At 45.0% G+C, this 27,224-nt stretch overlaps 1 protein-coding gene across 4 annotated transcripts in view; it reads right to left on the bottom strand.

The window, feature by feature from the left end:
- Positions 1-27,224, bottom strand: part of KMT2D (lysine methyltransferase 2D) — a 1,692,256-nt gene that overhangs the window by 1,518,826 nt on the left and 146,206 nt on the right. For all 4 annotated transcript variants that reach the window (XM_086963706.1, XM_086963708.1, XM_086963710.1 and 1 more), the window contains exon 2: positions 12,926-13,005. In XM_086963706.1, the coding sequence (XP_086819832.1) occupies positions 12,926-12,971 (46 nt within the window). In that variant the 5' untranslated portion in view covers positions 12,972-13,005. The remainder of the gene's footprint in view (positions 1-12,925; positions 13,006-27,224) is intronic.

Raw genomic sequence — 27,224 nt, 5'->3', positions numbered from 1 at the left:
AGCTTGTGGATCATCAGGATCTACAGTTTGATCTCCAGCATCAGACCACTGTTAAGGTTCCTCCTGATCAGTGTCAGCGTGATAAGTGAAGGCCGCCTGACCATAATCATCACCCATGTCCTCCTCACTTTGTGCTGGAGAATATGCCATTTGTTGTGGATAGTTCTCAACGTGTTCAAAGAGAACTGGTGAGGTGGCCGAGTCTTTCTTCCGTTTAACAGGAATTTTATAACCCTCCAATGGATGTTCAGGTGCGATCTTCCGTTTATGGATGGTAAGCCTGCCCGATTCAGAGTTGATGAAGAGTTTCGACTGGTTGTCGTACGAGGGTTCGTGGAACACAACCCCTTCAGGGGTGGGCTTCGAAGGCGCAGACAAAGTTTTTGAAGGGTTGGTGCCTTTGTGGTGTTCGAGATGCTTGGCTCGAGCCGTTGGCGGAAGACTGAATTTAATCGGAGGGTGGCCGACCTTTTTGGAGCTCGCCGTAGTGGTCGATCCGAGCTGCTTTGGTGACTCAGTAGTACGCTTGCTTGATTGCGTCGACTCGAACTCCCGGTGCGCAGCATTCACGGCCTTAGGCGTCGACATCATTTGCTTTTTCGGGTCGGCTTTAGTTTTCGACTCGAGTTGTTTGCTCAGTAGCGGCTTGAGCACTGAAATCTTCGGCTCGACAGCCTTCTTGGTCTGGAGGCCTTTGGCCTTGTCGCCATGTTTGTGCGTCGACGCCGACTGCGTCGAGGTGACGCGTTTGACGGTCGAGCTCTACTTCGCCGCTCCAGTCTTAGAGGCGACGGCCCCTTTGACGCCAAAGGGTCGTCGATAGTCTTTGATTTGACTGGCGTCGACGTCGAACCGACGACCGTCGTAAGTAGTTTCGGTTTCGATTTTGGCTCTGTTGGTTTCGGTTTTGAAGAATCGACCGATGGCTCCTTCGAGGTATTCTAAGCCTGGCTTGGACGCGGGGCTATAGAATGTAAAGGAAGATCTTGGCTAAGGCCTTTCGGCGATGCCTCGACCTGAGCCGTAGGGAGCGTATTGTCAGTTGTAGGCCTCGCTACTGCGGTTGGGCCCGGCTCATCACTGGAGTCGTCATCGACGGCTCCAATGGCCCCTTCGTCGTCCCCTACCTCGACGACGTCTTCTTCGTGGACGTACTCCTCATCCTGCTCGTCCACCTCGAAGTTGGAGTCATGCTCCGACGCTTGTTCAGACTGCTCGTCAGGAGATTCTTATTCTTCTTCGGCGCCTTCTTCGTCACCGGCCTCGAAGATGTTGACCGGTTCGGGCGCCGACTTTTGCGCTGACTGTCTTGCTGCGGGTCGAACTCGAAGCGTCTTCTTGGAGCGGAACTTCGAGCAGGCCATACAGCTGGCCTCGTCGTGCTCGGGGACAAACATTTATTGCACACTGGGTGCACATCAATGTGGGGGTATTTCGAATTACAGACGGGGCATTGTTTGAACGGGTTCCGATCCATCGTCGTCGTAGTCTGGGCCTTTGGTGTCGAAAGCGAGAAACAGCCTCCGACGTCCGGTTAGAAGAACTGGAAAAGAAACAGGCACCGAACGAGACAATACCGACGCTTCGAAGGCCTTTTGGCCTTAGGAAATAGTCAATACAAAGTTTCCGATCTAGAGTCGAGAAAGTACATCCGAGCCCAATGGCGGAAAAAAACAATCTGAGGATGGAGAGGATGCCCATGCGCACTGTAGTAGAGGGGAGGAGCCACCTATCTCGTGATACTTCGATAACTCTTCCAGGACAACAATGTACAATCATCCGGACCCAACACTAGGCGGCGATCTATGCACAGATATGAATTCAGCAGCCCACATGCTTCGAACATAGTCATTTCCAGAGCAATTGTTATCCTTTATCACAGGTAAAGAGGTTGTATCAGTTCCATCTCTTTACACACGTGATACACTGTTTTTATATATAACATTCACTTTGTTTATATACAACATTCACTTGCAGTAGCAATATTAATGGTCCTGACAGAGGCATAGGATAATTTATCCATTATTGCTGAAACATGTTGACCTTTCACATCGAGACAGTTATTTATTCAAGACAGTCTCTTTGCACAGTTTTTATGTTTTGATCTATGAGGGGCGTGAATAAATAATTTTGCTTTCCATTGGTCAATTTTAACTCACATCACACACATACATCACTGCACTGCAATGACGATTCCCATATAATCGATCACTTATATCTAGAGGTCTAATTATAGCGTTTGTTCGCAATTGGTAAAAACATCCGCGATCTCCCCCTTTCCTTATGCAAGGGGTGTAGCACTTCGTGCCACTAGTGTGACATTAGGAGGAGATCCAGATGATGAACCATGTCATCATTGGTGACTGATGGGAATCCGTCCATTTAAAAGAATTTTTCTTTTTTGAGTTGTAGGAATCAGATTGATCCAGTTGTTAGCGTCTAATGTCGATCTCTTTAACTAGACCCGTGGATATTTGTGTTCATTCATAGGTTTCTGGGGAATATACCCATGCTAGGTTTATAAACTTTTCCCTGAGACCCCTCTGTATATAGTAGTTTTTCTTGTTTTTGTTGTAGGGTCCACATGCCCTGAATGGTATGCTTTTGAAGATGAGCTCCACAACCAGTGAACAATGCGTCTGCTGTTAGCACGATCTGTGGAACCGGGTCCATGAATGGCCGCCCATTGGAAAGGTTTTGTGTATTCCACAACGAGAGCAATGGGTGCGGCCGTCCACCAACACTAAATCCGTTAAGGGACCTTGAGCCGGGTTCCATTGATGTGCTAGGCACTCCTGTAGGGGACGCATTTGAGTCTTGCGTGAGGAACAATTAGAATACAAGAAGCCATCATGCTGATTGTGTGAACACTCAGGCTGGCAGTGAGTGCTGGGGCTGAAATTGTGATATCAGATTTTGCATGTAGCGTATCTTGACTGGGTTGGGGTATGCTAGAGCCTTGCGAGTGTGTATTGTGGCTCCTAGGTACGCTTGCGTGTTAGACGGCTGGAGGTGAGACTTGGCGAGATTTACAGTGAATCCCAAGTCGTGAAACAGCTGAGTTGTTTTGTGAGTGTGGCGTATGCTGCTGGGTTGTGAGCTGGCTTTTATTAGCCAGTCGTCCATGTAAGGAAATAGGAGAATGAGTTGTCTTCTTAAATGAGCTGCAACTGCTGCCAGGCACTTGGTGAAGACTCTGGGTGTTGTAGTTACCCCGAATGGATGTACTTTGAACTGATCATGTTGTCCGTCCACCACGAACCTGAGATACTTTCTGTGAGCTCGGTGAATGTTTAAATCTAGGGTGGATAGAAAGTTGCCTTGCTGAAGCAATGGGAGCACCCGTTGGAGGATGACCATGTGGTAGTGGTCTGACTAAATGTAGAGATTTAGCGGTCTGAGGTCTAGTATAGGCCTGAGAGCCCCGTCCTTTTTTGGAATTAAGAAATTCAGGGAGTACACACTGGTCCCTTGATATTGTAATGGGACTAGTTCTATCGCATGTTTTTAGGTAGAGCTATTTATAGCTGACATATTGTAGGGGAGACAACACTCTTGAACAAGCGGATTCCTCCCAATGCATGTGATCTATTGAAGCGTGACGCTTCACCAGCGCGCGCTTGGCCTCACTCAAACCCCATATGCTGGTTCCCTCTCACTCGCTCCCCTGCTCCCCCGCCCCCCCCCCCTGCTCCCCCCAGTCTGTGCCTCGCATCAACGTTTAAGTGATGATGCTGTCCAAACTTCCAGAAGCATTCAGAGCATTTTTCAAGTCCCTGTGTACGCTGGGATTAGCTAGATCTATCCTTACCATACTTCTACCAGGTTAAGTCCACCCTTTTGAGTTGAAAAACGAGATTGAATTATATTTTAAACTTATCTAAAGGTGTGCAGCTAAAAACAGCCAAAAGCTCAATTTGCCCCATATTTGCCAGCCTCATAATACCAAAACTAATCTTGAACAAGCACAGAGAAAAGACATTTATTTCTTAGTTTGTTTGTTTCTACTCCCCTGCCGCACACGCTTCAAAAGTCCCTTGTTTCCCATTTCTTTATATGCTTGAAGCGGCCGCTCGCCATTTCCATTAGCTTGCATTACTTATGTTACAATCGCGGCACCCGTGCCAGTGCCGCAATTGCATTAAAAGTAAAGAAATTGGAAAACAAAATGTTTTTCAATATCTTTACTTTTGATGCAATCGCGGCACCCGTGCGGTTAACGCAATTGTAACAAAAGTAATTAAATGAAATGGCGAGCGGCCACTTTCAGCAGGTAAAGAAATAGGAAACAATTGTTTATCTATTTCTTTACTTTTTATGCAATTTATGTACTTGATACAATCTAAGTCTGGGCGGCCAAATGAGGGCACTTTGTAACGAAGGTCACTGGACAACTTTACGTTCCCCACTCGTACAAAGCATGGTTTTAAGATGCCCATTTGTTTCAGCTGAAATGAACTATCTACAACTCCCAGAATCCACCAGGCTTGGAAGAAGCCTTCTTACCGCTAACAAAAGCCCCACATTATGGAACCTCAGAGGAGAAAAACGAAGGCAATGTCACAGCATGACTCAGTCCATACTTCTTTTATCAGGAATGCAGATTACAAAGAGGACACTAGAAAATGTGATGCTTTGTCTCAAACAAAGGTAAACAAGCTTGAGTGCATGTGCGGTGCACGCGCAGCCATCAACCACCTGCTTTGCTTTTTCCTGACTTTCGTTGTCATGGCTCATGGCGACTCACAACTGCCGCTCCCCCACCACAGAGCACGTATCACCGCCCTGCCGTGTCATCGCTTTCACTTTCACTTCCGCTTCTCTTTAAACACAGATCGCACTCTGCTTTCTAGTTTCATTAAACAGCTTGCCCATTTGATGCGCCTCACACGTCTTTACCGACAAAAAGCCTCTTCCACCAACAAAAAGCATCTTCAAGCTACTTGTGCCAGGCTCCAACTTGCCCCCCTTCCCTCCTCCCCTACAGCAGCTGATTAGCAGTCCACAACACCAGAACGAGTTGTGTGGCTGCCGGAACCAGATGCGTGCTTGTTAAAATTCCTTGCAATTCTGTGGCGAATTGATCACATTTCTCCCTCCTTCCCCTGGGTGGTTCTTGATGCTGGCGACTGGCCCAGTTACTTTTACCATTGCTTGTTTGTTTATTTCTCTGTGTTTCCTTCACTACTTTTCTGTCTTTACTGATTCATTGTTTTGAACAGCTGTTTGCGCACATTCGAACTCTTCCCTTTATAACAGTGCTGCTCCTCAATTCAACCTTAAATATGATGGCCGCTCCAGGAGGCCCCACGCCTGCAGTTAACATTTTAATTATAATCAGTGCCACGGCTGCCCCAGCCTAAGTCAGCATGAGATCAAGAAAATCCCACTTTGTGGGGCAAAGATAAAAAAAAATAAACAGGCCTTCCTATTCATATCATGAAGTACTGTAGTGAAGGTAAGTGTTTTGTTCATTAACCATACAGGAAACCTGAAAGATCTAATGTAATAGATTTACTGGGATATCTGAAGCCGACATAGGTTTGTGCCAGATGTCTGTCCCCTCCTCCGCACACAGCTGCTGCCCAGCTCATGCCGGTGGGCTAAGTTACTTGCGGTTTACTACCTTCCTCATAAATCTGACAAGGCTATGCTCTCGCAACTACATGTGTGGTAACAAACAAGGTACAATGACCAAATGGTAAAGAGGCACAGAAGCAGATTCTTTGGTGTGTTTCTCCTTGTCACAGCAGGATGTTAGTTTTATTCTCTCCAGACTTGAGAAATGTTACATTCGCCGACACGTGTTTCGTCGTGTGCGGTTGAGTCAACACGACTCTTCAGGGCTTAAACTCCACTTCCAAATGGTAGGTTTGGAGTAAGTCTGGGTCTAAGATCTATGTTCACTATGTAACTAGTATGACTCGAAAAAAATCAATACAATGGCAGCATTAAACCAATGAGGTCATGCGTGTGCTGGGTAATTCGTCTGTCTGTGTTCCTGTCTCACTGGTTAGCGATGAATCTCGAGTTATGCTCTGAATACGTCTGCGTATCAGGCGACCGCCGGTAACCACCAGAGGAGGGATTGCCATCATCGGCACACCGCCAAAGAGGAGACGCACCCGTTTACCTCGTGGGCACAACCGAAGCATCCCCTCCCGGCTTCCGCCTGATACGCAGACGTATTCAGAGCATAACTCGAGATTCATCCAGAGATTCTAAGCCAAGCATGTCAGCACAATAGTATGCTGGTGTTGATGGAACAAGATGCTGCGTCTGCCGCATCTAGTGCGCATTTGATGGAAGTATTAGTAATAAGCTTTCCGTCCTGAGTGAGGTCATAAGCTTTGGCTTTATTCTGACCTGGCAAATGTTGCATGAGTTTTTCCAACTCATCGTAGTGAGCCCTGTCGTAGCGTGCTAAGAGAGCCTGAGCATTGGCACTACGCCAATGGTTAGCCGCCTGCGAAGCCACCCTTTTGCCTGAGGCATCAATGAGTTTAGACTCCTTATCAGGATCAGAGGTGTCGCCTGTGGTTTGAGAGTTGGCTCTCTTGTGAGCGTTAGATACCACAAGAGAGTCTTGTACATACAGGGTCTGTAGGAGCGGGCTTGTATTTCTTATCTACTCTAGGTGTGAGTATTCTGGATCTAATGGGGTCTTTGAATACCTCATCAGTGTGTTTTAACATGCCTTTGGGCATTGGTAGAGTATTAGTAGACCTTTGTGAGTGCTTTAGTGTCTCAACAAGGAAATCCTCTCCTACAGGGTCTGTTTGAAGCTCACCCCATGTTACTGAGCAGCCAGATGAGCTGAACATAGCCAATGCTGTCGACATGTGGGGAGGGTCTGGAGGGATACAGGTCGGGGTCATTGTAATGATCTGGTTTCCTATCATAATTCTCCCAGGGATCAGTGTCATGTGGTATGTCCTGATCTAGTGGCATATCCTACTCTTCATCCCCATCATCCCCATCATCTTCATCCTGTTAGTCAGGTGATCGTGGAGGAGGTGGTGAATTTGATGGTGTGATGATTACATTGGGGGTTAGGAGGAGGAGAGGGAGAGAGGTATGTAAGGGGGAGAAGGGTTAGTATCCGTGTCCTTTTTTTCCATAGGTATTTGTGGCTCCTCAGAGATCAAGCTTCTGTTTTTTAGGAAGTGGCCAGGAGGTGTCCAGTTTTAGGATCAATACATAGTCTCATGTTTTGGATCCAAAGGTGGGTCTTTGAACCAAGGCTCTTTGGATGGATTATCTTTCTCTTTAGGAGTGGACTTTGGCGTCGAAGATTTGGGCGTGGAATATTTTGAGTGAGTGCTTTTTAGCCAGTTTGGGCTCAGAAGCTTTTGGAGTTGTAGGTTTTTGCTCCAAACTTTTGGGCGCGGAGGATTTCGGCTCCGAGCCTTCAGGTGACGATGATTTTGGTTCCGAAGCTTTCGGTTTTGAGGTTTTCGGATCCGCGGCTTTAGGTTTGGAAGATTTTGGCTCTGAATCTTTAGATTTGGAGGATTTCGGCTCCAAGGACTTTGGTGTTGAGGGTGTCTTTGGTGCCGGTGGTGTGGAGACTGGCAAGTGCTTCGACTTGTGTTTCGGTGCCAAGGGTGTTGGTTCGGCTCCGGAATGGGGCTGGCTAGAGCCAGAAAGCTTGTGTTTGTGTTTCATAACCGGGCTGGAGGGCAAAGGTGAGACCGGAGCCTTACGATTTTGATTGAGTGGGCACATGGTGATCTGTACTCATGGTATGTTGACGTGGAGTGATGTTCTCTTCTTCCATGTCGGACTCGGCTTTGGACACGGAGACCAGTTCTTAGTCCTCGGCTTCGGCAGCTGGACGATCTGAATCTTCTCCGAAGATGTCCGGTATGGAGCCGCTACCACGTTGCATTTCGTGGCATTAAGCCAGACGATCACGAATAGACTTTTTCGATCGAGGCAGGGATAAGCAGAGGTTGCAATCCTCGTGTGGATCAGCGCGTGGAAATTTAGCACGAAACCAGGGGCATAGCTTGAATGGAGTCTGTTCCATCAACTGCTGGCGTGATCGGCACAGGTAAGCACGACGGCCCACCTCAAAGTTTCCAATCAAAGGTTTTTTCAGTTTGAACGATACGCGTCTTATGGGAAACTGCGAAGGCAAAGGGGTTCGAGAAAGATACAGAACCGCAGCGATACACATCCGAACCCGATGGCGGAAATAAACAATCTGGGGATGGAGTCGATGCCCATGCACACTATCACCAAAAGGAGGAGTCACCTAACTCGTGACTGGAAAGACTTCTTCGAAGAAAAACAAAGTACAAACATCTGGACCAAACACTAGATGGCGATCTATGCTAAAGCATATGATCTACACCTCATATGGCTCAAACATAACATGACAATTTAGCAAAGGTGGTGAAATGACTGTGCCATTTGGGAGCGAGACAGATCTTACCTCTTCAAGCGAAAGGCAGCACTGTCAGTTGGATCTCTTTAGAGAGCACATCTGCTGCTCTCGTCAGGAAGGAGTTCAATGTGTTAACTATTTCACCCCCTGCTTCTATGGTTTTAGAAGTCTTCCTCTTGGCAATTTTCCTTAATTAAGGGGATGCAGTAACCACAAACAGCCGACGAAAAATCTAATATTTGGGGGTGTAGCACCGGGCGGACAGGCCAGGCCCGGGTGAGCATGAGGAATGTAGGGAAGAGTAGTCCCCAGAGGTGTGAGCTTCCAGAGCACAGCTTCACCCTCTCCTTGGTAAACAAACAGGCAGGCATTTAGCGTAGGCTGCTCTCATCCTCTTGTTCTGCTTCCTCATCTGAAAACGTCTTGATCAGTGTTCTAACTCCTCACTGAGACACTGTTGATGTATTTTAGAAGTTTGCCCACATTGGCTAGAATCTGTTCGAACGCGGACATGATTGCAGCGTGGGAGGCCAGCACCAGAAGAAAGAAGCAGACAAATAGGTAAGTATTTAGGCAAAGTGGCTGGCCCTTGGTCCTGGTTGGACGCGCGCAGTGGACTTGCTTTGGCAAGCCTTCAGAGCACCCACCAGCTGCAATCGTCCGCGGTATCCATTAAATAGGCGTGGAGATTAACTGACTCCGCTCGCATTTACCTTGATTATGTAGCGGGGGAACCATTCGGCACTAATATGAACAACTACAATACGGCGCAAACCAAATATTTTCAAATTCATAAACTTAATGCAGTTAACCTTGTTCTGGTTAAGAGCAAAATTTTATGAGATTCAGCATCTAAGGAATGGAATATTTAGAGCGGATGTTTGGTCATGGAGAGTGTTGAGTGATCATGAGCAGATGATATTAACCTTAGATGGTTAGGATTTAAGTTTCTGACTAACGGTACAATGGAGGGTTACATAGATTTAATCAATTCCAAGACTGGGATGTCATGGTTTAAAAGCCCTTGATTACATATTTTGGCGAGATAGCAGGGTCTAATTAATAACTTACTGAACGGAGGAGTTTCAGGTCCTCTGAGGTGTAGGTATGTTTTAGGGCATTATGGCTGACCCCTGGCCCATGCTGGCTGCGGACGGGCGCAGACTGGCTTCGCTCCGCTACTTCCATTAAATGTCCACGAAGCTCCAACAGCCTCCGATTTGGAACAGTGCTAACTGGTTCCCCTTGGTCTAATCAGTGAGCAGTAGCCTAGTGAATGCGGGTTTAGAAGGGTATTCAAATTCAATACAACAATTAGGTGCAGGTTTTGAAAAGTACAAATGTAATGATTAAGGTTAGCAGCAATTTAAAATGTAAGAGCATTACTTCTGAGGCCGGCGCATTCGCACCGCTGCCTCCATTAAATGCTCGGGGAGCTCCAACTGGCTCCTTCAGAAATATCGCCGATTACTATCCCCCTGGTCCAATAAATGAGCAATAGCAAGGTTAATGCAGTTTTAGTACAGTATTCAAATTTCAATACAACAATATGATGCAAGCTTTAAGGCCCGTATATTTTGGAAGTACTTTTCTTTAATCTTCAACCTAAATCTTTGTGTGTGTTTTGTGGCAGTCTCTTATACTGTGCGCAATTCAAGTTGAAAATAATAACCTGAATACTTGGAGCAGCTCTGAACAAAATGGGGGTCCCTAGTAACTTACTGCAGATAATCATAAGACTTCACAAGGATAACTATGCCCAAGTTTGATGGGGGAGGGAGGGTGGGCTGACTGATCAGGGTGAACAGAGGAATGGGTAAAGGGTGTGTACCTGCGCTCACTTTGTTCACCCTTTATATTAATGGGCTGATCTAATCACTAACTGATTGCAGAGGTTATCTCCCTAAGCTTGCTGGTCAAGTAGTGGCAACATTGCTTTTTGCCGATGATTCCAAACTTATTTCCAGAACCCCGATGGGGCTTCAAAACTAAGTGGACCAGTTTGAGGAGGCCTGTGAGGAATGTGGACTGAAAAATAATACCATGAAAATTAAAATCATAATATTCAACCTTTAGGGACATGATAACGCTGAGCTCCACTTCATTAGTCCAGTTCTCCAGTCTTTCCCTTGGCGCCGGGAAACCCACTGCGGTTAGCTGTGCGCCTTATAAGTTTAAACAAATAAATAAAATAACAAAGTTAGACTAGGGAAGCAATTAGAGTATCTGAGGGGGTGGGTAGGCTGACTAACGCACCAACGCCCCACTAACTGCAAAATGTTAGCTCTCCCTTCAACACGTAAGCTCTGCTCTAGTCAAAAAATGGAGAATTTCAATTTATAGACCAGTGGCCCCAGTAATTCAAGTGCACCAAGCTCAGGGCATTGGAGCTGCATTGTATGGCACGGAGTTACGGGGCCAGAGTAATGTAAGGGCCATTGAAGAAAAAAAAGAAAAAAAAAAGAAATCGGGAATTCTTTTAAGATATCAGTCCTGGAACTCCCTAAAAATGCCCCCCTGACCATTATGCTCTTGGACCAGAGCTTAAAGAACATAGCACATGCGATTGCTTTTAGGCCTCTTGTATACTGGATTGGAGTCTGGTCAAATAATTCACCACTACCTATGAAAGAATTCTTACATTGTATATTAACACTCGATACTTGAGGGGGTATACTATGGCTCAATTTTATCAAGTGTTGGTTGTATAGACTGGTCATGAGTGAGCTCTGGACTAATACCAGCAGTATACAAACAAGAATCTTGCCCATTCTTAAAAAGAGATATTAGCTTTATGTTAATTAGATATGGCTAAAGAAAGAAACTGAAGGGGAGTTAACCAGGAGGATCCTGCATTACAAAAGCATGCACTTTAAGGAATTTCTGTACCGTATAGAACCCCGCTAGCAAGATATTTATACTTTAAATTCAGGTACAACATCCTACTAGTTAAATTCTGGAGTAAATGGAAGGGTGCCAACATCTTGATTATCTGCCCTTCATGTATGGGTGGACATGAAACCAAAGAACATTTTCTGTTCTTCTGTCCCAAGTACACTCAGATTAGAAGAACTTGGTTAATTCAGTTATGCCGAATTTTAACCACAAACCGTTTAAAAGACATTAGGATTTTTATAGTGACGTCACAGAGTGTTTAATCTTTACAGTGGTCTAAACAATGTGGACGGACCCACTGAGTAAATGTGTGATGATCACGGTTGTGAAAAGCACTTGGAACTATTAGGTTTTCTTAAAAGACCACTCACACACCAACCTAGTTGGTGTCATGCTTCATCATTGAGGTTCCAACCACACATTTACTCAGTGGGTCTGTCCACATTGTTTAGTCTAGTATTGAATTGGGGACAAGGACGCACCCCCTCCATTTCCCTTGCTCTCGCCTTCTTTTCCACTAATCTTTACAGTGTCCAGATATTTATTATACACTTGGAGACTAAGAATCAGGATGTTGAAATTATTAATAACCACTTAATCGAGTATTGAAGTACTGTAATGCCTTTGATTCTATGCTTTGTTTACTACTGAGGAATAGTTTTAGAGATTATCAGTTTTCAATATACGGACGTTTTATGAGGTTTTAATTACTGGTTGATCTGATTCAATCTTTGTAATGACATTTTGTCTAGTAACTCATTAGTTGAAATGTTGCAGCCAAAACTTTATTTAGCCTTTCAAGTGTATACGATATTATACTGACGTCAGCCGTGACAAACTGCCTAGCAGCCCTCTAATGGGCTCTTTTCCTAGGAGGATAGCGGGGGCCTCCTAATCAAATTGTATGTGAAATTACTTGTGTACTTGAATATTATCAATATCACTTTCAGAACGGGTCACTTGATACTACAATTTATGCCTGTACAATTTGATGTGCTTTTATGGTTTTTATGAAATTCGAATAAAGATATTTCTACTACTACTAATAACCTGAATATTTGTATTCCTTTCAGCCACAGGCTGGAACCTTACCACACTAAGTACTCACAAGTCACTATTTCCCAATGCACAAAACCGGAATTCAACTCTGTGGCTCTCTGGTTACACACACAGATATCCACATTAACCAACAGAGGTTTCACTGCATAAAAATTGCACCTCTCACTGATTAGTTTAACTTTCATTTATTTTTCATTTACAGTGTGTTTTGTTTTATATGTAGATACTTGAAAGATCAACAAAATAGTTGGATTCTTTTTTTTATTATTGTTAGCCGCGCCCTTGATCCCACCCCCACGTTCACTGATCCTGCTCCCATTGGACTATGGACCACAGTTTCCATACTATATACCTATGCAACCACCCGCTCTGATGATTCCATCTTGTAGTTTCTGTGGACAAGTTACCAATTTTAAGAGTACTCTAACATTAATGACAAAAAAATAATAAGATTAGATATTTTAATTGCATAGAGGGTATGTGATGAGCCAAAACAGGCCGATGTAGCATTCCAACTCCTGCCTAAAAGACAGAGATAAAGTGCTTCTTCACCATATCCCCATCCATTCTAATCCTTACCAGAATCAGAATCTTTGTCCTCACTGGACGGTTTCTGATCATCCATTCCTCACCCAGGCTCACGCCTTTCGTGGAGATAACTAGAGAGGGAGAGAGAGAAAAAAAATAGATAAGGCCAGAATAAACTAGATATTGACACACATCACCCCAACACCCCACAAGAGAAGCTGGAAACATTACTTAGTAGAACGTTATTTTTGCAGCTTTTGCCATTTTAATGCTTTTGACAGGGCTCAGAATTGATTCAGTTTTTTTTTTAATTGGATAGTGATTGTTAACCAAAATTTGGCTTTAAATTTCTCATGGTCGTGTCAAACTAAAGCCCAAAAGCCCCAAATAGTCGACAATCTTTGGCTTTCTATTTTTCCTTCACATGTAGAAAGTGTGAGGTAGCTTAAGCCTAAAAGGGGGTAGAAGAATGTAGCTACTCTAGACTAAAGAGTTGTTGCAATACCACCATTTCAGGTGTCTTATTGCTTTTGTATCATACAGTAAATATAGATTGACATGCTCAACAGCACATTTAAACCAGGAACTTTCACTTTATGGGAGTATGAGCCAATACTGCTTAAATATGCACACTAACATTGAGAATATTTAAGTGAATGCCCGTGTGGGGTTCTTGAAATGTTTGCCAAAGCCAATACCAATTAACTCGGGAATAGTTATTTTCTTACTTGGGGAATCGGCACTAAGGTTTACTATCAGTATTTAGAACAAATGAAACCAACTCACAACCCATCGAGCACTTCACATCTTAGTCATGGGACTGGCTTTGTTTTAGAAATAATCCTCAAAGAACTTATCGCAGGTATTCTTTCGGGGTAATACAAGGGTATTTACAGTATCTGAAGAGATGTTGGATGGAAATAGCCCCAAAAAATGTATAAGGGTTTGAAAATGTTTTAATGCATAATAATGTACGGGGGTGTTTAAGAACTCTCCTGCCATATTTATTTAATGCAGGAATGGCTCTGCCAGAGAATCCTTACAGATCAACTACCCCCAGTGATGTTACTGCAATATTAAAAAATAATAAAGAGTAGTTTTTTATCCATAAATTGAATCACAAAAAGGTGATTGTGATACATGATTCCACATTCCACTCCCACTTTACAGTTCTTAGTTGAGGAGTTTAAACAGCAAATACGATTCTTTACAGTCACTTCAAAGCACGGAAACACTACACATGAACAGACATTAAAACGTCTAACAGTTACAAGGTGTGGGGGGGAGATTATATCTCCTATCAACCCTCCCAGAGAGCAAACCTCTTAACCTAGAGTCTGGTTAGGTGGCCCTTGGGTTGGCTGTTGCAAAATCTAACCTCCCTGGCAGTTCGAACTCAGTGTGACTACGAAAGTGTTTGAACAACATATATGAATAAGAAGACATGGATGAATGGAATGAGGATTATAGAGATCGGGACCTGAGCAACAGTAAGTAAGCGAATGACTAAAATGAAGTGAGTGGTGTGAAGAAGTGTGTGGCAGATGGGTTAAAGCACAATATATTTTACAGAGGCAAAGAGGAACTGCTTGCAAGCAAACTGTATTGTATTAGCATTTGTATAACATATACCTACAACAAAATAACTTTCTGGGTGCCAGTTAAGACACTTCGTAGGTCTAACATGTTTGTGAGGCTTGCACATAACATGGCATGGAGGACCTATTTAAATAACACTCATCAAAATGGGCCCTACTCCAGCATATGGGTACCTGCTGAAGATGTTGTAGAGAGAAAAGCCCGTCCATACATCCACTGGGGATGCCCGTTGCAGAATAGATTTTGGTCGGTCGAGCTGACAACAGGAAAACGTATGGAGAGGTGCAGAGAGGATTTTACGGGGTTGCACAGCAATATGGAACTACACATAAGAAGGAGTCGGTATCGGTGCTGATGATGGTATATAATAAATTGGCTTACGCTTGCCAGAATAAGGACAGTTAATTTTGAAGGTTTTGGAACCAGATTAAGTGTATCTTAATGGAGTGCTGGGTTTATTTGAGCGGGATGCATATATTCAAAGACGACGAAAGAAGCTTGAGCATTGGGAAAGGAGATGAGGCGAGATTAAGCTCCTCTGGGAAAGGTGAAGTCCCAATTCGCTGCAGGCGAGAATGATTTAGGGGGCCCTTGATGAGGGGGTTCTGTTTGTGGAGGGGAAGTGCTGGGGGCATGCCTGCCTTAAGTTGTACTTTATGAAAATGCCAATAAAAAGTACTGAAAAAAACTGGGAATTAAACCTCTGGAAACTGGTAGTATTGCAATTATTGTACTGGGGACACATTAAATGATGTGCTAACACACATTTAATCTCTGGTTATGAATAAAGAAAAAAAATAATCAGGCATGTAATATACTGCTAACCCATATGGATATTGTAGTGAAGATGTCCAGACAAGTAAGTATAGAAAAAAGGATATTTAATGGAAAAGGCAAGATAAAGTAATATAACAGGTGGGAGCCAGGGAAGCGATGTATTCAGTCTCAACAGCTTTCTTAGAATGACTCCTAACATGGAATCAACATGCTAACATCATTCTACATTCTTAACTCGAGCTCTTAAAGAAATACACAACATAACACATCCCCTCCCTATACAATGAAAGAACAATATATACAAGGAAAGAGAAATAAAAATAAGGGAAAATAGAGCAATATATAAGCAAATATATTTACATAACGAACCCCTTAAGCCAACCTGGCAAAGCTCTAGTTCTTTTATCTGGCAGGACATCAACCACATTGCTCCGAAGAGTATCACATACATCCAATTGAGCAGTTGTCTGAACGTCAGAACTGCAACCTTCGCCCATTCCCCCTCATCACACAAAGAAGAACTGGGTTGCCTGGGATTACTCTGTTCAGAATCAGACATAGAATCATTAGCAAGTTGAGATTGTAAATGGCTATTCTCAAAATGATCTTCAATCCAATCAAAATCATTATCTTTAGGATTAGAATACTCCTCTACAAAATCTTGATCAGGATTTATGGCGATGCTTTTAAGATTCCATACCCTTCCATCGTCAAGTCTTACAGAATTTTTTAAAACCTCAGCAACCCTACATGGTGGTTCAAAACAACTCACACCTTTAGGTACCTTGAAAGGTTTCCTAACCCTCACCCAATCTCCAACCTTGACTAGAACATTCTTAGTGTTATGATGACAATCATAAAAATCCTTGCTCTTAGCATGGGTAGACAACAATTTATTCTTAACTTCCACAGGAGACCAATTTGCTATTTTTCCATCAAAATCAGCATGCAGACAACATTCTACATTCTTAACTCGAGCTCTTAAAGAAATACACAACATAACAGATATTGATATCACCGCTGGCACCTTAGACATATTTGGAGCATATTCTCTAAACTGGTGTTTCCCAACATGTGGGTTGAAAGGATCCTGAAATGCCAAGGATTAAATAAAGATGCCATTAAATACTGTATTTATCTTGCCATATTTGCTGTGCTTCAAAGACAGAAGCCTAAGTTCTCAGGCTAGGTCTTCTGACAAATTGCTGCTTATTTTCTCTTAACATAGGGATTGCGGTTTACACACTCATCTTACTTAGCTGTTCGAAAAAAGTAAAGTGAATTATGTCAGTCTTGCTGGGGTACAAGTGTGTGAAAGGAGAGGCTGCCATTTTTTATTTATTTGGAACATGTATTGAGCGCACGGCTACCTCCAACAGAGGTGTCCCGGCGCCAAGGCTGCAGAAATAGCATATTTTTTGTTACGCACAACACATTCAGCAGTTAGGAAAGCAAAAATTAAGCCCTTCTTTTTGTAATTCTGAAGTGTGACCGAAACAAAGATTTTAATAGGATCAAAACAAATCATGACACTTTACTTGTTGGTGTACAAATGATAAATATTTACTGAAACCCAATTTCCACACATTATCTGTGTGTAATATAGTTTTTACAGTAAAACGGTCTGTGCAAATTTAGTGGCCATTTCAATGGACAATGCTCTACCACACAAGGCTTTAGTTGCATTATAATAATTAAAAAAAATGTAAATAGGCACCTCCTGTCCATTAAAGCTAGGCGAGTCACAAAGATTTTCAATTCTAAAAATTGGGAACTTCTAGGAGTTTCCAAATTTTAAGCTTGCTTCTCTATGATCTTTTATTAGTGATGGGAACCACAAGAAACTTCTCTGAATAGAAATGTATTCTACACGTCTCCAGATAAAACTGGAAAGGATGGCTCTGCATTACTCGCAGCGCAGGTAACATCAAAATAAAGGAATCAAATGCTACCTAAATTAAGGACAAGTAATGTCCCAACACTAATTGCTTCCTCAACATAGCCAAATGCCTTTCTGTGGGTCATCTCCCAATATCGCAATTTTTGTAAGTGTGTTTTACAGTAAATGCAGACATACTTCCCTGATGTACGAAAAAATGCCAGTATTTTAGTCTTGGTTATCAAATTTGGACAATTAATGTGACCTAGATCCTGTCAGATGGCTTGCTGAAATTGTTACTTTCTATTCTTGCTGATCTGGTTAATTATCAATCTAGAAGTCACTTGTGTTATAATTCAAGTCAAATTATTATGGGCTTTAACACGGTTTAGGATCTCTTATACAATTAACAGTAAATCACTGTTTAAAATCATTCGTGTGCCTTTTTTTTAAATAAAACATTTTGAACATAAAAAGTAGGATTGCAAGTCTTAATTCCATGGCATTATTACTAAACGTCTGGACCATCTCTAATTAAACCTAGATTTATTTTCAAATTACTGCAGGTAGGAATATAGTTTCAAGCTCTGGAATCCCTGCAAAGATTATTTGGGGATCCTTTGACAATCTATTAGCCAGTGAGGAAAAGGACTCAGATAATGTCACACTGGGTATGTCACACTGGGTATGTCACACTGTGTGCCCCCACACCAAAACTCCCTGCACAACTAGTGTTTGCCCTGAAACCGTGACACTCCCAGCACTTCCATTTAAGGTTTTTAACATCTTGGATTTAAAAAGCAGAAGCCTAGAAGCAAGTGCCACCCTGGTCCTGCGGATATTAAAAGGATAGTCACAATGGAAACCAAAAAAACACGATTTTGTTAAAACAAGTGCTGTCTAGTCCATGTCTAAAACTGAAGAATTTGAAAAAGGACAAAAATTGGTACAATTTTGAAGTCAACCTTGTTAAACCAAAACGGAAGGTGCTCGACTGTGCAACTCATTTTGCATGTCATTTGTACTAAAGAAGGTAGTAGCTTTGAGCTACTGCAGGGAAAGAGGTACTAATCATGAAGGCAAGAAGGAAGTTGCTAAACATGGTAAGGTACTGTGGTGTATTAGCCAAGATATAGTGCTTTTAAAATCTTATCAGTACCAAACTGCAAACAGGCTGCACAAGTAGTCAGTTTGTTATGCATGGTTGAAAGAATGTTCGTTGTGGTGCAGACTAGTTTTAGAATATTCTGGGTGTCACCTGGAAAAGTGGAGTGGGTATGCTTGAAAGAACTAGCTAGCTCTCTGTATGAAGATATGTATACAATTAAAGAGTAGATGGACAATAATCCTGACCAATGTGTCAACGGGGACAGCTGGTGTGGGCACCTGGATGTCAAAATCTTGGCATTTTGAATTTGTGTTGTGTATAAAACTGATAGCATATAAATATCAGCTATACAACTCACAATGTTTTTCTTCCTTGTACTGCTCACCTCCAAATCTTTTGTGCCAGTCTGGAAGGTGTAAAGAATTGTCATAACCCCTATTTGTTCAGGAATAAAAGTTGTCATGTCTGTTTTTATCGGTAGGCTCCTCCCTAAGATGCGTTTGTAAAGAAAACTTTCATAGCTAAAACTGTTTAGTTCCAGGATATTTAAATGTTTCACTGCCTTACGGGGGTTTCACTGGCCCCTTATATACAGTTTTCCCCTGTGTACGCCCCATCCCAGTCATGATAGCCACTAAAAGGGAAGGTTACTGGAAAAGTTTACCTGCTGTGTTCTCTTTTTCCTTTCATTGAACGCCCTCCTGGTTTTTTTTCCCCGTGACAACCACTAGAATCCTCCCAAGTCTGTCTACGCCACAGAACTTCTGCTCATTCCTGTATCAGCCTAATGCAGAGTCAACAGTATGGGATCAGGAGGATGCATGATGGCAATATGCCCATCAGTTTCATCACAGTCCTCATATTTAGAAATGGCCCCTTCTGGTAATTTAAAGCTTGCGCTGCCCATGTGTAGACTTTTTGGTCAAAGGCTACCAAACAGCACAGCTTTCTTGTTTGCTAAAGACATTTTGGGGACAGTGACATCTTCGCTGGGAATGTATTCCACCCATTGCTCATCATTGGCTTTGTGGTTTGTAAATCACATGTGCATGCTTTTTAGTGGCTTTCTTAATTTATTTTAGATTGTCCATTTGAGTTATTCCATCCCATAAGGCACAGCCTGTTTACTAGGGCTCCTTGTAATCTTCCACAAAAGTGGCCACGAGTGATCGCTTTCTGAAAACAGGCTTTAATTTTTATTCTTATCTTGTCACATTTACTGTACATTCAAAGCAGAGGTAAAATGTCAGGCTCGGTCTTTCAAGGGAGCTTGGCATTTACTTTTCTTTCTCGGACTTCGAAATGAAAGGATTTATGCGACAACCTTGCTGGGTGCCCACCCATGTGAGACTAAAGGCTGTAGAAGGTGTTTTTTTTAACACATAACATTTAAATGTCTGTAAATAAACTGTGCAAATACTTCAGAATTTTTTAATTGGGAAAGCAACTTTTTTTGTAATTCTTTAGCATGCTGGAAACAAATATTTAAATACGATGAAAACAAATCAGTACACTTGGATGCCATTTCCGCGCATAGTTTGTGTTCTATATAGCTTTATCAGTAAAACTGTATGTCTGTGTAAATATAATGGCCATCTCAATTGAAAGTGTGTTGTCTGTAATGACAATGCGCTATCACGTCATGCATTCATTTTTGATAAATGAAATAAATATTAAACATTTTTTTGTATCAAAAAACAAAAGTTATGCACAAAAGAGGTATGCACAATATCTTTATGCACTGCAAGTTAACCTGGATGGTGTAATCATTGGTTTGCTTGCACATATACCTAACTGTGTACACTTGCTTAGGCTTTTTAGGTCTCGCCTGTCGATGCGCATGCGCATCGAGCTTGCGAGTCTATGGTGGCTTATCCACTCTTTATCCCCAACTTGCAAGGAATCGTGGCGATTCCTTGCAGTGCACAAGAAATTTAAGCTCAATGCGCATGGAGCTTAAATGCGCGTGCACATGCCCCCAGCCGCCTGCCTTGCCTACTCTCCCAGCTGGTGCCGCTCCACCCCCTGCGGCATCAAAGGCTTTCACGGCTGGCCGGCCATGCTTTCAGTTTCACGACCGGCCGGCCGTGTGAAGCCCGCTCTCCCTGCTCCGCCCCCTGCTCCGGCCGAGACGCATTTCTCCTCCCTCCTCCAGTTAAATGAGCCTCAGAAAAGAGACAGCGCGCGGGAGCCTCTGTCAGGCACGCAGCATGTCGCGCACGGTTGAGTTCACCGTGAGAGCGCCTACCCCCCTCGCCTCACCACTCGGTTCTTAAGGTTTGTTGTCCAAATGCGGCAATGCCCGGGGCTGGGACCAATTACCATCTGCTGTTGTCATTAACATTAATACCAAGATACAGTTGCACATTTGTGATTGAATTGACGGGAAAATATGACAGGATATTGTGGTATTCTAGTCTCTTAATTTAACGTTCGTTTTCATTGTGTAACGTAGCTTGGACCTAACCATGATGCGTTTCTTCTAGCATGTTCCCAAATCATGTCTCTTTGTTGCTTTAGGTGCGGTACGCTAATGAGAAATGATGATCGTTGTCTGAGAGAAAGCAATTGTTAAATTGTTGTAGACTCTAATGGCTTCCAGCTGGGTATGTTTTCGAATTTGTTCGCTAGCCCAGGCTCATTTTTAGCCACCGTTACCAATCACAGTCAGACGGATGTGTTCTCTTTGTGCAGCCCAGTTACATACATAACAATAAATAATAGAAGGGTGTTGTTTTACATACATTCAGATCTGTGGCGCTGCAGCTGTGTAATTCGGTGTTTGCGCAAGAGCACCCACCCTCAACCCCTCACCCTCACTCACCCTCAACCCCTCACCCTCACTCACCCTCCACCCCTCACCCTCAACCCCTCACCCTCAACCCCTCACCCTCATTCACCCTCACCCCCTCAAACTCACCCTCACTCACCCTCAACCCCTCACTCACCCTCAACCCCTCACTCACCCTCAACCCCTCACCCACCCTCATCCTCACTCACCCTCACCCCCTCACCCTCACTCACCCTCACCCCCTCAAACTCACCCTCACTCACCCTCAACCCCTCACCCACCCTCACCCTCACTCACCCTCAACCCCTCACCCACCCTCATCCTCACTCACCCTCAACCCCTCACCCACCCTCACTCACCCTCAACCCCTCACCCACCCTCACTCACCCTCAACCCCTCACCCACCCTCACTCACCCTCAACCCCTCACCCACCCTCACTCACACTCACCCTCACTCACCCTCACCCTCACTCACCCTCACCCTCACTCACCCTCACCCACCCTCACCCACCCTCACCCACCCTCACCCTCACTCCCTCACTCACCCTCACTCCCTCACTCACCCTCACCCCCTCACCCACCCTCACCCTCACCCACCCTCACCCTCACCCACCCTCACCCTCACTCACCCTCAACCCCACCCTCATCCACACTCACCCTCACTCACACCCTCACTCACACCCTCACTCACACCCTCACTCACACCCTCACTCACACCCTCACTCACACCCTCACTCACACCCTCACTCACACCCTCACTCACCCTCACTCACCCTCACTCACCCTCACTCACCCTCACTCACCCTCACTCACCCTCACTCACCCTCACTCACCCTCACTCACCCTCACCCTCACTCACCCTCACTCACCCTCACTCACCCTCACCCTCACCCACCCTCACCCACCCTCACCCTCACTCACCCTCACTCACCCTCACTCACCCTCACCCACCCTCACCCACCCTCACCCACCCTCACCCTCACTCACCCTCACTCACCCTCACTCACCCTCACTCACCCTCAACCCCTCACCCACCCTCACCCTCACTCACCCTCAACCCCTCACCCACCCTCATCCTCACTCACACCCTCACTCACACCCTCACTCACCCTCACTCACACCCTCACTCACACCCTCACTCACCCTCATCCTCACTCACCCTCAACCCCTCACCCACCCTCATCCTCACTCACCCTCAACCCCTCACTCACACTCACACTCACACTCACACCCTCACTCACACCCTCACTCACACCCTCACCCTCACCCTCACCCTCACTCACCCTCACTCACCCTCACTCACCCTCACTCACCCTCACTCACCCTCACTCACCCTCACTCACACTCACTCACACTCACTCACACTCACTCACACTCACTCACACTCACTCACACTCACTCACACTCACTCACACTCACTCACACTCACTCACACTCACTCACACTCACTCACACTCACTCACACTCACTCTCACCCTCACTCACCCTCACTCACCCTCACTCACCCTCACCCTCACTCACCCTCACTCACCCTCACTCACCCTCACTCACCCTCACTCACCCTCACTCCCCCTCAACCCCTCACCCACCCTCATCCTCACTCACCCTCAACCCCTCACCCACCCTCATCCTCACTCACCCTCAACCCCTCACCCACCCTCATCCTCACTCACCCTCAACCCCTCACTCACACTCACCCTCACACTCACCCTCACTCACACCCTCACTCACACCCTCACTCACACCCTCACTCACACCCTCACTCACCCTCACTCACCCTCACTCACACCCTCACTCACCCTCACCCTCCCTCACCCTCACTCACCCTCACTCACCCTCACCCTCACTCACCCTCACCCTCACTCACCCTCACTCCCTCACTCACCCTCGCTCACACCCTCGCTCACACCCTCGCTCACACCCTCGCTCACACCCTCACTCACACCCTCACTCACCCTCACTCACACCCTCGCTCACACCCTCACCCTCACCCTCACCCTCACTCACCCTCACTCACCCTCACTCACCCTCACACTCACTCACACTCACTCACTCACACTCACTCACACTCACTCACACTCACTCACACTCACTCACTCACACTCACTCACTCACACTCACTCACTCACTCACACTCACTCACTCACACTCACCCTCACTCACACTCACCCTCACCCACCCTCACCCTCACTCACCCTCACTCCCTCACTCACCCTCGCTCACACCCTCGCTCACACCCTCACTCACACCCTCACTCACCCTCACTCACACCCTCACTCACACCCTCACTCACACCCTCACTCACCCTCACTCACCCTCACTCACCCTCACTCACCCTCACTCACCCTCACTCACCCTCACTCACCCTCACTCACACTCACTCACTCACACTCACTCACTCACACTCACTCACTCACACTCACTCACTCACACTCACTCACTCACTCACACTCACTCACTCACACTCACTCACTCACACTCACTCACTCACACTCACTCACTCACACTCACTCACTCACACTCACCCTCACTCACCCTCACTCACCCTCACTCACCCTCACTCACCCTCACTCACCCTCACTCCCCCTCAACCCCTCACCCACCCTCATCCTCACTCACCCTCAACCCCTCACTCACACTCACACTCATACTCACCCTCATTCACACCCTCACTCACCCTCACTCACACCCTCACTCTCACCCTCACTCTCACCCTCACTCACCCTCACTCACCCTCACTCACCCTCACTCACCCTCACTCACCCTCACTCACCCTCACTCACCCTCACTCACCCTCACTCACCCTCACTCACCCTCACTCACCCTCACTCCCTCACTCACCCTCACACACACCCTCGCTCACACCCTCGCTCACACCCTCACTCACACCCTCACTCACCCTCGCTCACACCCTCACTCACACCCTCACCCTCACCCTCACCCTCACCCTCACTCACCCTCACTCACCCTCACTCACCCTCACTCACCCTCACTCACCCTCACTCACCCTCACTCACCCTCACTCACACTCACTCACTCACACTCACTCACTCACACTCACTCACTCACACTCACTCACTCACACTCACTCACTCACACTCACTCACTCACACTCACTCACTCACACTCACCCTCACTCACCCTCACTCACCCTCACTCACCCTCACTCACCCTCACTCACCCTCACTCACCCTCACTCACCCTCACTCACCCTCACTCCCTCACTCCCCCTCAACCCCTCACCCACCCTCATCCTCACTCACCCTCAACCCCTCACCCACCCTCATCCTCACTCACCCTCAACCCCTCACTCACACTCACACTCATACTCACCCTCATTCACACCCTCACTCACCCTCACTCACACCCTCACTCTCACCCTCACTCTCACCCTCACTCACCCTCACTCACCCTCACTCACCCTCACTCACCCTCACTCACCCTCACTCACCCTCACTCACCCTCACTCACCCTCACTCACCCTCACTCACCCTCACTCACCCTCACTCACCCTCACTCACACTCCCTCACCCTCCCTCACCCACCCTCACTCACCCTCACTCACCCTCACTCACCCTCACTCACCCTCACTCACCCTCACTCACCCTCACTCACCCTCACTCACCCTCACTCACCCTCACTCACCCTCACTCACCCTCACTCACCCTCACTCACCCTCACACAGTGCAATAGTTCTCAGACCATTTCAGTTAGAGCTTTTAGAAATGTTTATGGCTTTTTTTATTTGTAATACTTTAGCATTGGCTACAGGAAACAAAAATGCTAAACATTTACAAAAAAACCCATAAACAATTCTAAAAGCACTAACTCTAATGGTGCGAGACCTATTGCATTTCCAATGCTTGTTAATTTTTGTTATATAATCCCTACATCTGGCAAGTTCATCTTGTATGTAGGGCCACTATTTTCCAACACATTCTCGAAGCCAGTCTGTGGCAGGAAATCTTAAAATGCCTAGCTGGGCATAGGAATAGACCAGTATCTAGTAGGTTTGGGTGAGTCTCTTTAATGCTTTTACATTGTAGCTCATTCCAGATAGTCCCAAATTCTTTACAACTTTTTTCTAATAAGGTTCATTCTCTGTTCAGTTTTTGTTCGTCACCTTTTTGCTACACTAATCACTGGTACGTTAAAATATGGCTAACCTCCAAACTTTTGGGTTCTCCAAAGAGGATTTTGCATCTATGGTAGGAAACAGAAGATGTCTGTTCACACAAACTTCTAACTCAGAAAAGAATGAAGATATAAACAAACTGCTAGCACTCAAGAAAGAAAACAAAGAATTGAACAGCACAGCCAATATATGTAGGAATATTTAACTGCAGGAGTTATTCCTCAAGGTTTAAGAGTTATAAACATCTCTGGCCTGTTTGTACAGATAAAACAATTCTTAGAGCTGTGGTCTATGATTGCAAACCGGTGTTTGAGGGGCCTGCTGATGCAGATTGTGGAGACAGCTAAATAAATGTTACAACAGCTGTTATCAGAAATTTTAGAACTGGAAACAAAATTAAAAGTACATCGGCATTAGAAGATGCCAAGAAAAAGTTAGAGGACAGATATAGAAATGAACTCTTACACGGACTACTTAACCAAAAGAAAAACAGAAACTAAACAAGCATTTGCAATGCAATAGGTCTCGCATTAATGAATGTTTGAGCCATTGGCATTGCTAATAATAATGCAACACCAAAAGCTCAAACTTTCAGTAATGGGAGACCTAGTGCATTGTAAATGCTTGTTACACTGGTGACTAGTCTCGGGCATGCGGCCTGGTTTATAAATTATTATTAAACAAAACAATATATAATTTAACACCAGCCAGGTCAAAGTGGGAAAATAATCTTGGTGGGGAGCTTGACTAAGGCCCTTGAACACGCTCACAAAATATCAAAGACTGTCAGGCTGAAATATCCGCAGCTTAATTTTCTGCACAACAGCTACATGACATAAAAGAATAAACATGATTCTGGTATCGGAGGTAATCAAGAGCTGACTATGTGACCACCTCAACGCAGACTTCTGTCACATGGTGTCGAGTTTCCCCAGCATAGCTCCTTTCTGGGAGTCACTATCCAGAAATTAACTTTGAACATGGAAGGTTTGTGTGAGCTAATGTGACTGTTACTCAGGTCAAAATCATAGAGGGGGAACCAGATTTGTGGATTTAGCACTTGCATTAGCAAAAAGAGGATTGCGATGTGCTGGAGGTTGACTCATCCCCCTCGCCTGGTGTAATCATATGGTCTAAAAGTGCAACTACTACCCTTCATGAAGAAAAGTGGTGCACACAGAAAATGAATTGCAATCATGGAATGACATTCTATTAGCTTTTCGGAACCCAGATCTAATAGAAGGTCAGCAGGGACAACTCCGCCCCCCTGCCCTTAATCCTTTATGTAAAAATGGAAATTAATAACTGGAAGAAAAGTGTTGTCTCCGGCGAAGAGTGTTGTCTTTCCTATTGAGGAAAGTCAATAGTCAAGACCTGTACTCTACCCTATTGATATTCTGAACAGCTGTCTGAGTGGGTTTTTGCTGTCTGATATAAGAGTTGTTAGTTGCATTAAATATAATCTGAAACCTGAATAGCTCGACTTCTCATAAGGATGAGACATGCACCTCTGAATAATCAATGGAAATCATATAATGTTATGTTATGTTATGTTACGTTATTTGTACACTTCTATAGCGCACGGCCACTCCACTGGAGTATCCCGGCGCTTTGACGAAGACTCCCAACCGAAGATGGGGAAAAAAAAAACATAACACCAAAAGAGCATACAGACATAAAAACAGCCTCAAAGATTACGGGAAGAGCCAAGTCTTAAGGGCCTTGCGGAAAGACAGAAGACTGGAAGTCTGTCTTAAAGAGATTGGAAGATCATTCCATGCATGAGGGGCTAAGTGCCGAAAAGACCGTCCTCCTACTCTTGCCCGTTTGATAGTGGGAACACTCATTTTTGATAAGGACGAGGATCTAAGAGATCTGAGAGGGGTATACCAAGACAGTCGCTTGGAGATATATTTGGGGCCTATGCCATGCAGGGCCTTGAAAGTCGTGGTCAGTGTTTTAAATAAAATCCTTTTTGCAACTGGTAGCCAATGCAATGTGGCAAGAAGATCCGTAGCTCTGGCTTTCCTTGGAAGGCCAAAAATGGCTCGGGCTGCAGAA

Source organism: Lissotriton vulgaris, chromosome 1_1 (assembly GCF_964263255.1).
Source record: "Lissotriton vulgaris chromosome 1_1, aLisVul1.2, whole genome shotgun sequence".
Classification (NCBI taxonomy): Eukaryota; Metazoa; Chordata; class Amphibia; order Caudata; family Salamandridae; genus Lissotriton; species Lissotriton vulgaris.
Note: the sequence above shows the minus strand (reverse complement) of the source record. Positions and strands in the feature narration are given on the sequence as shown.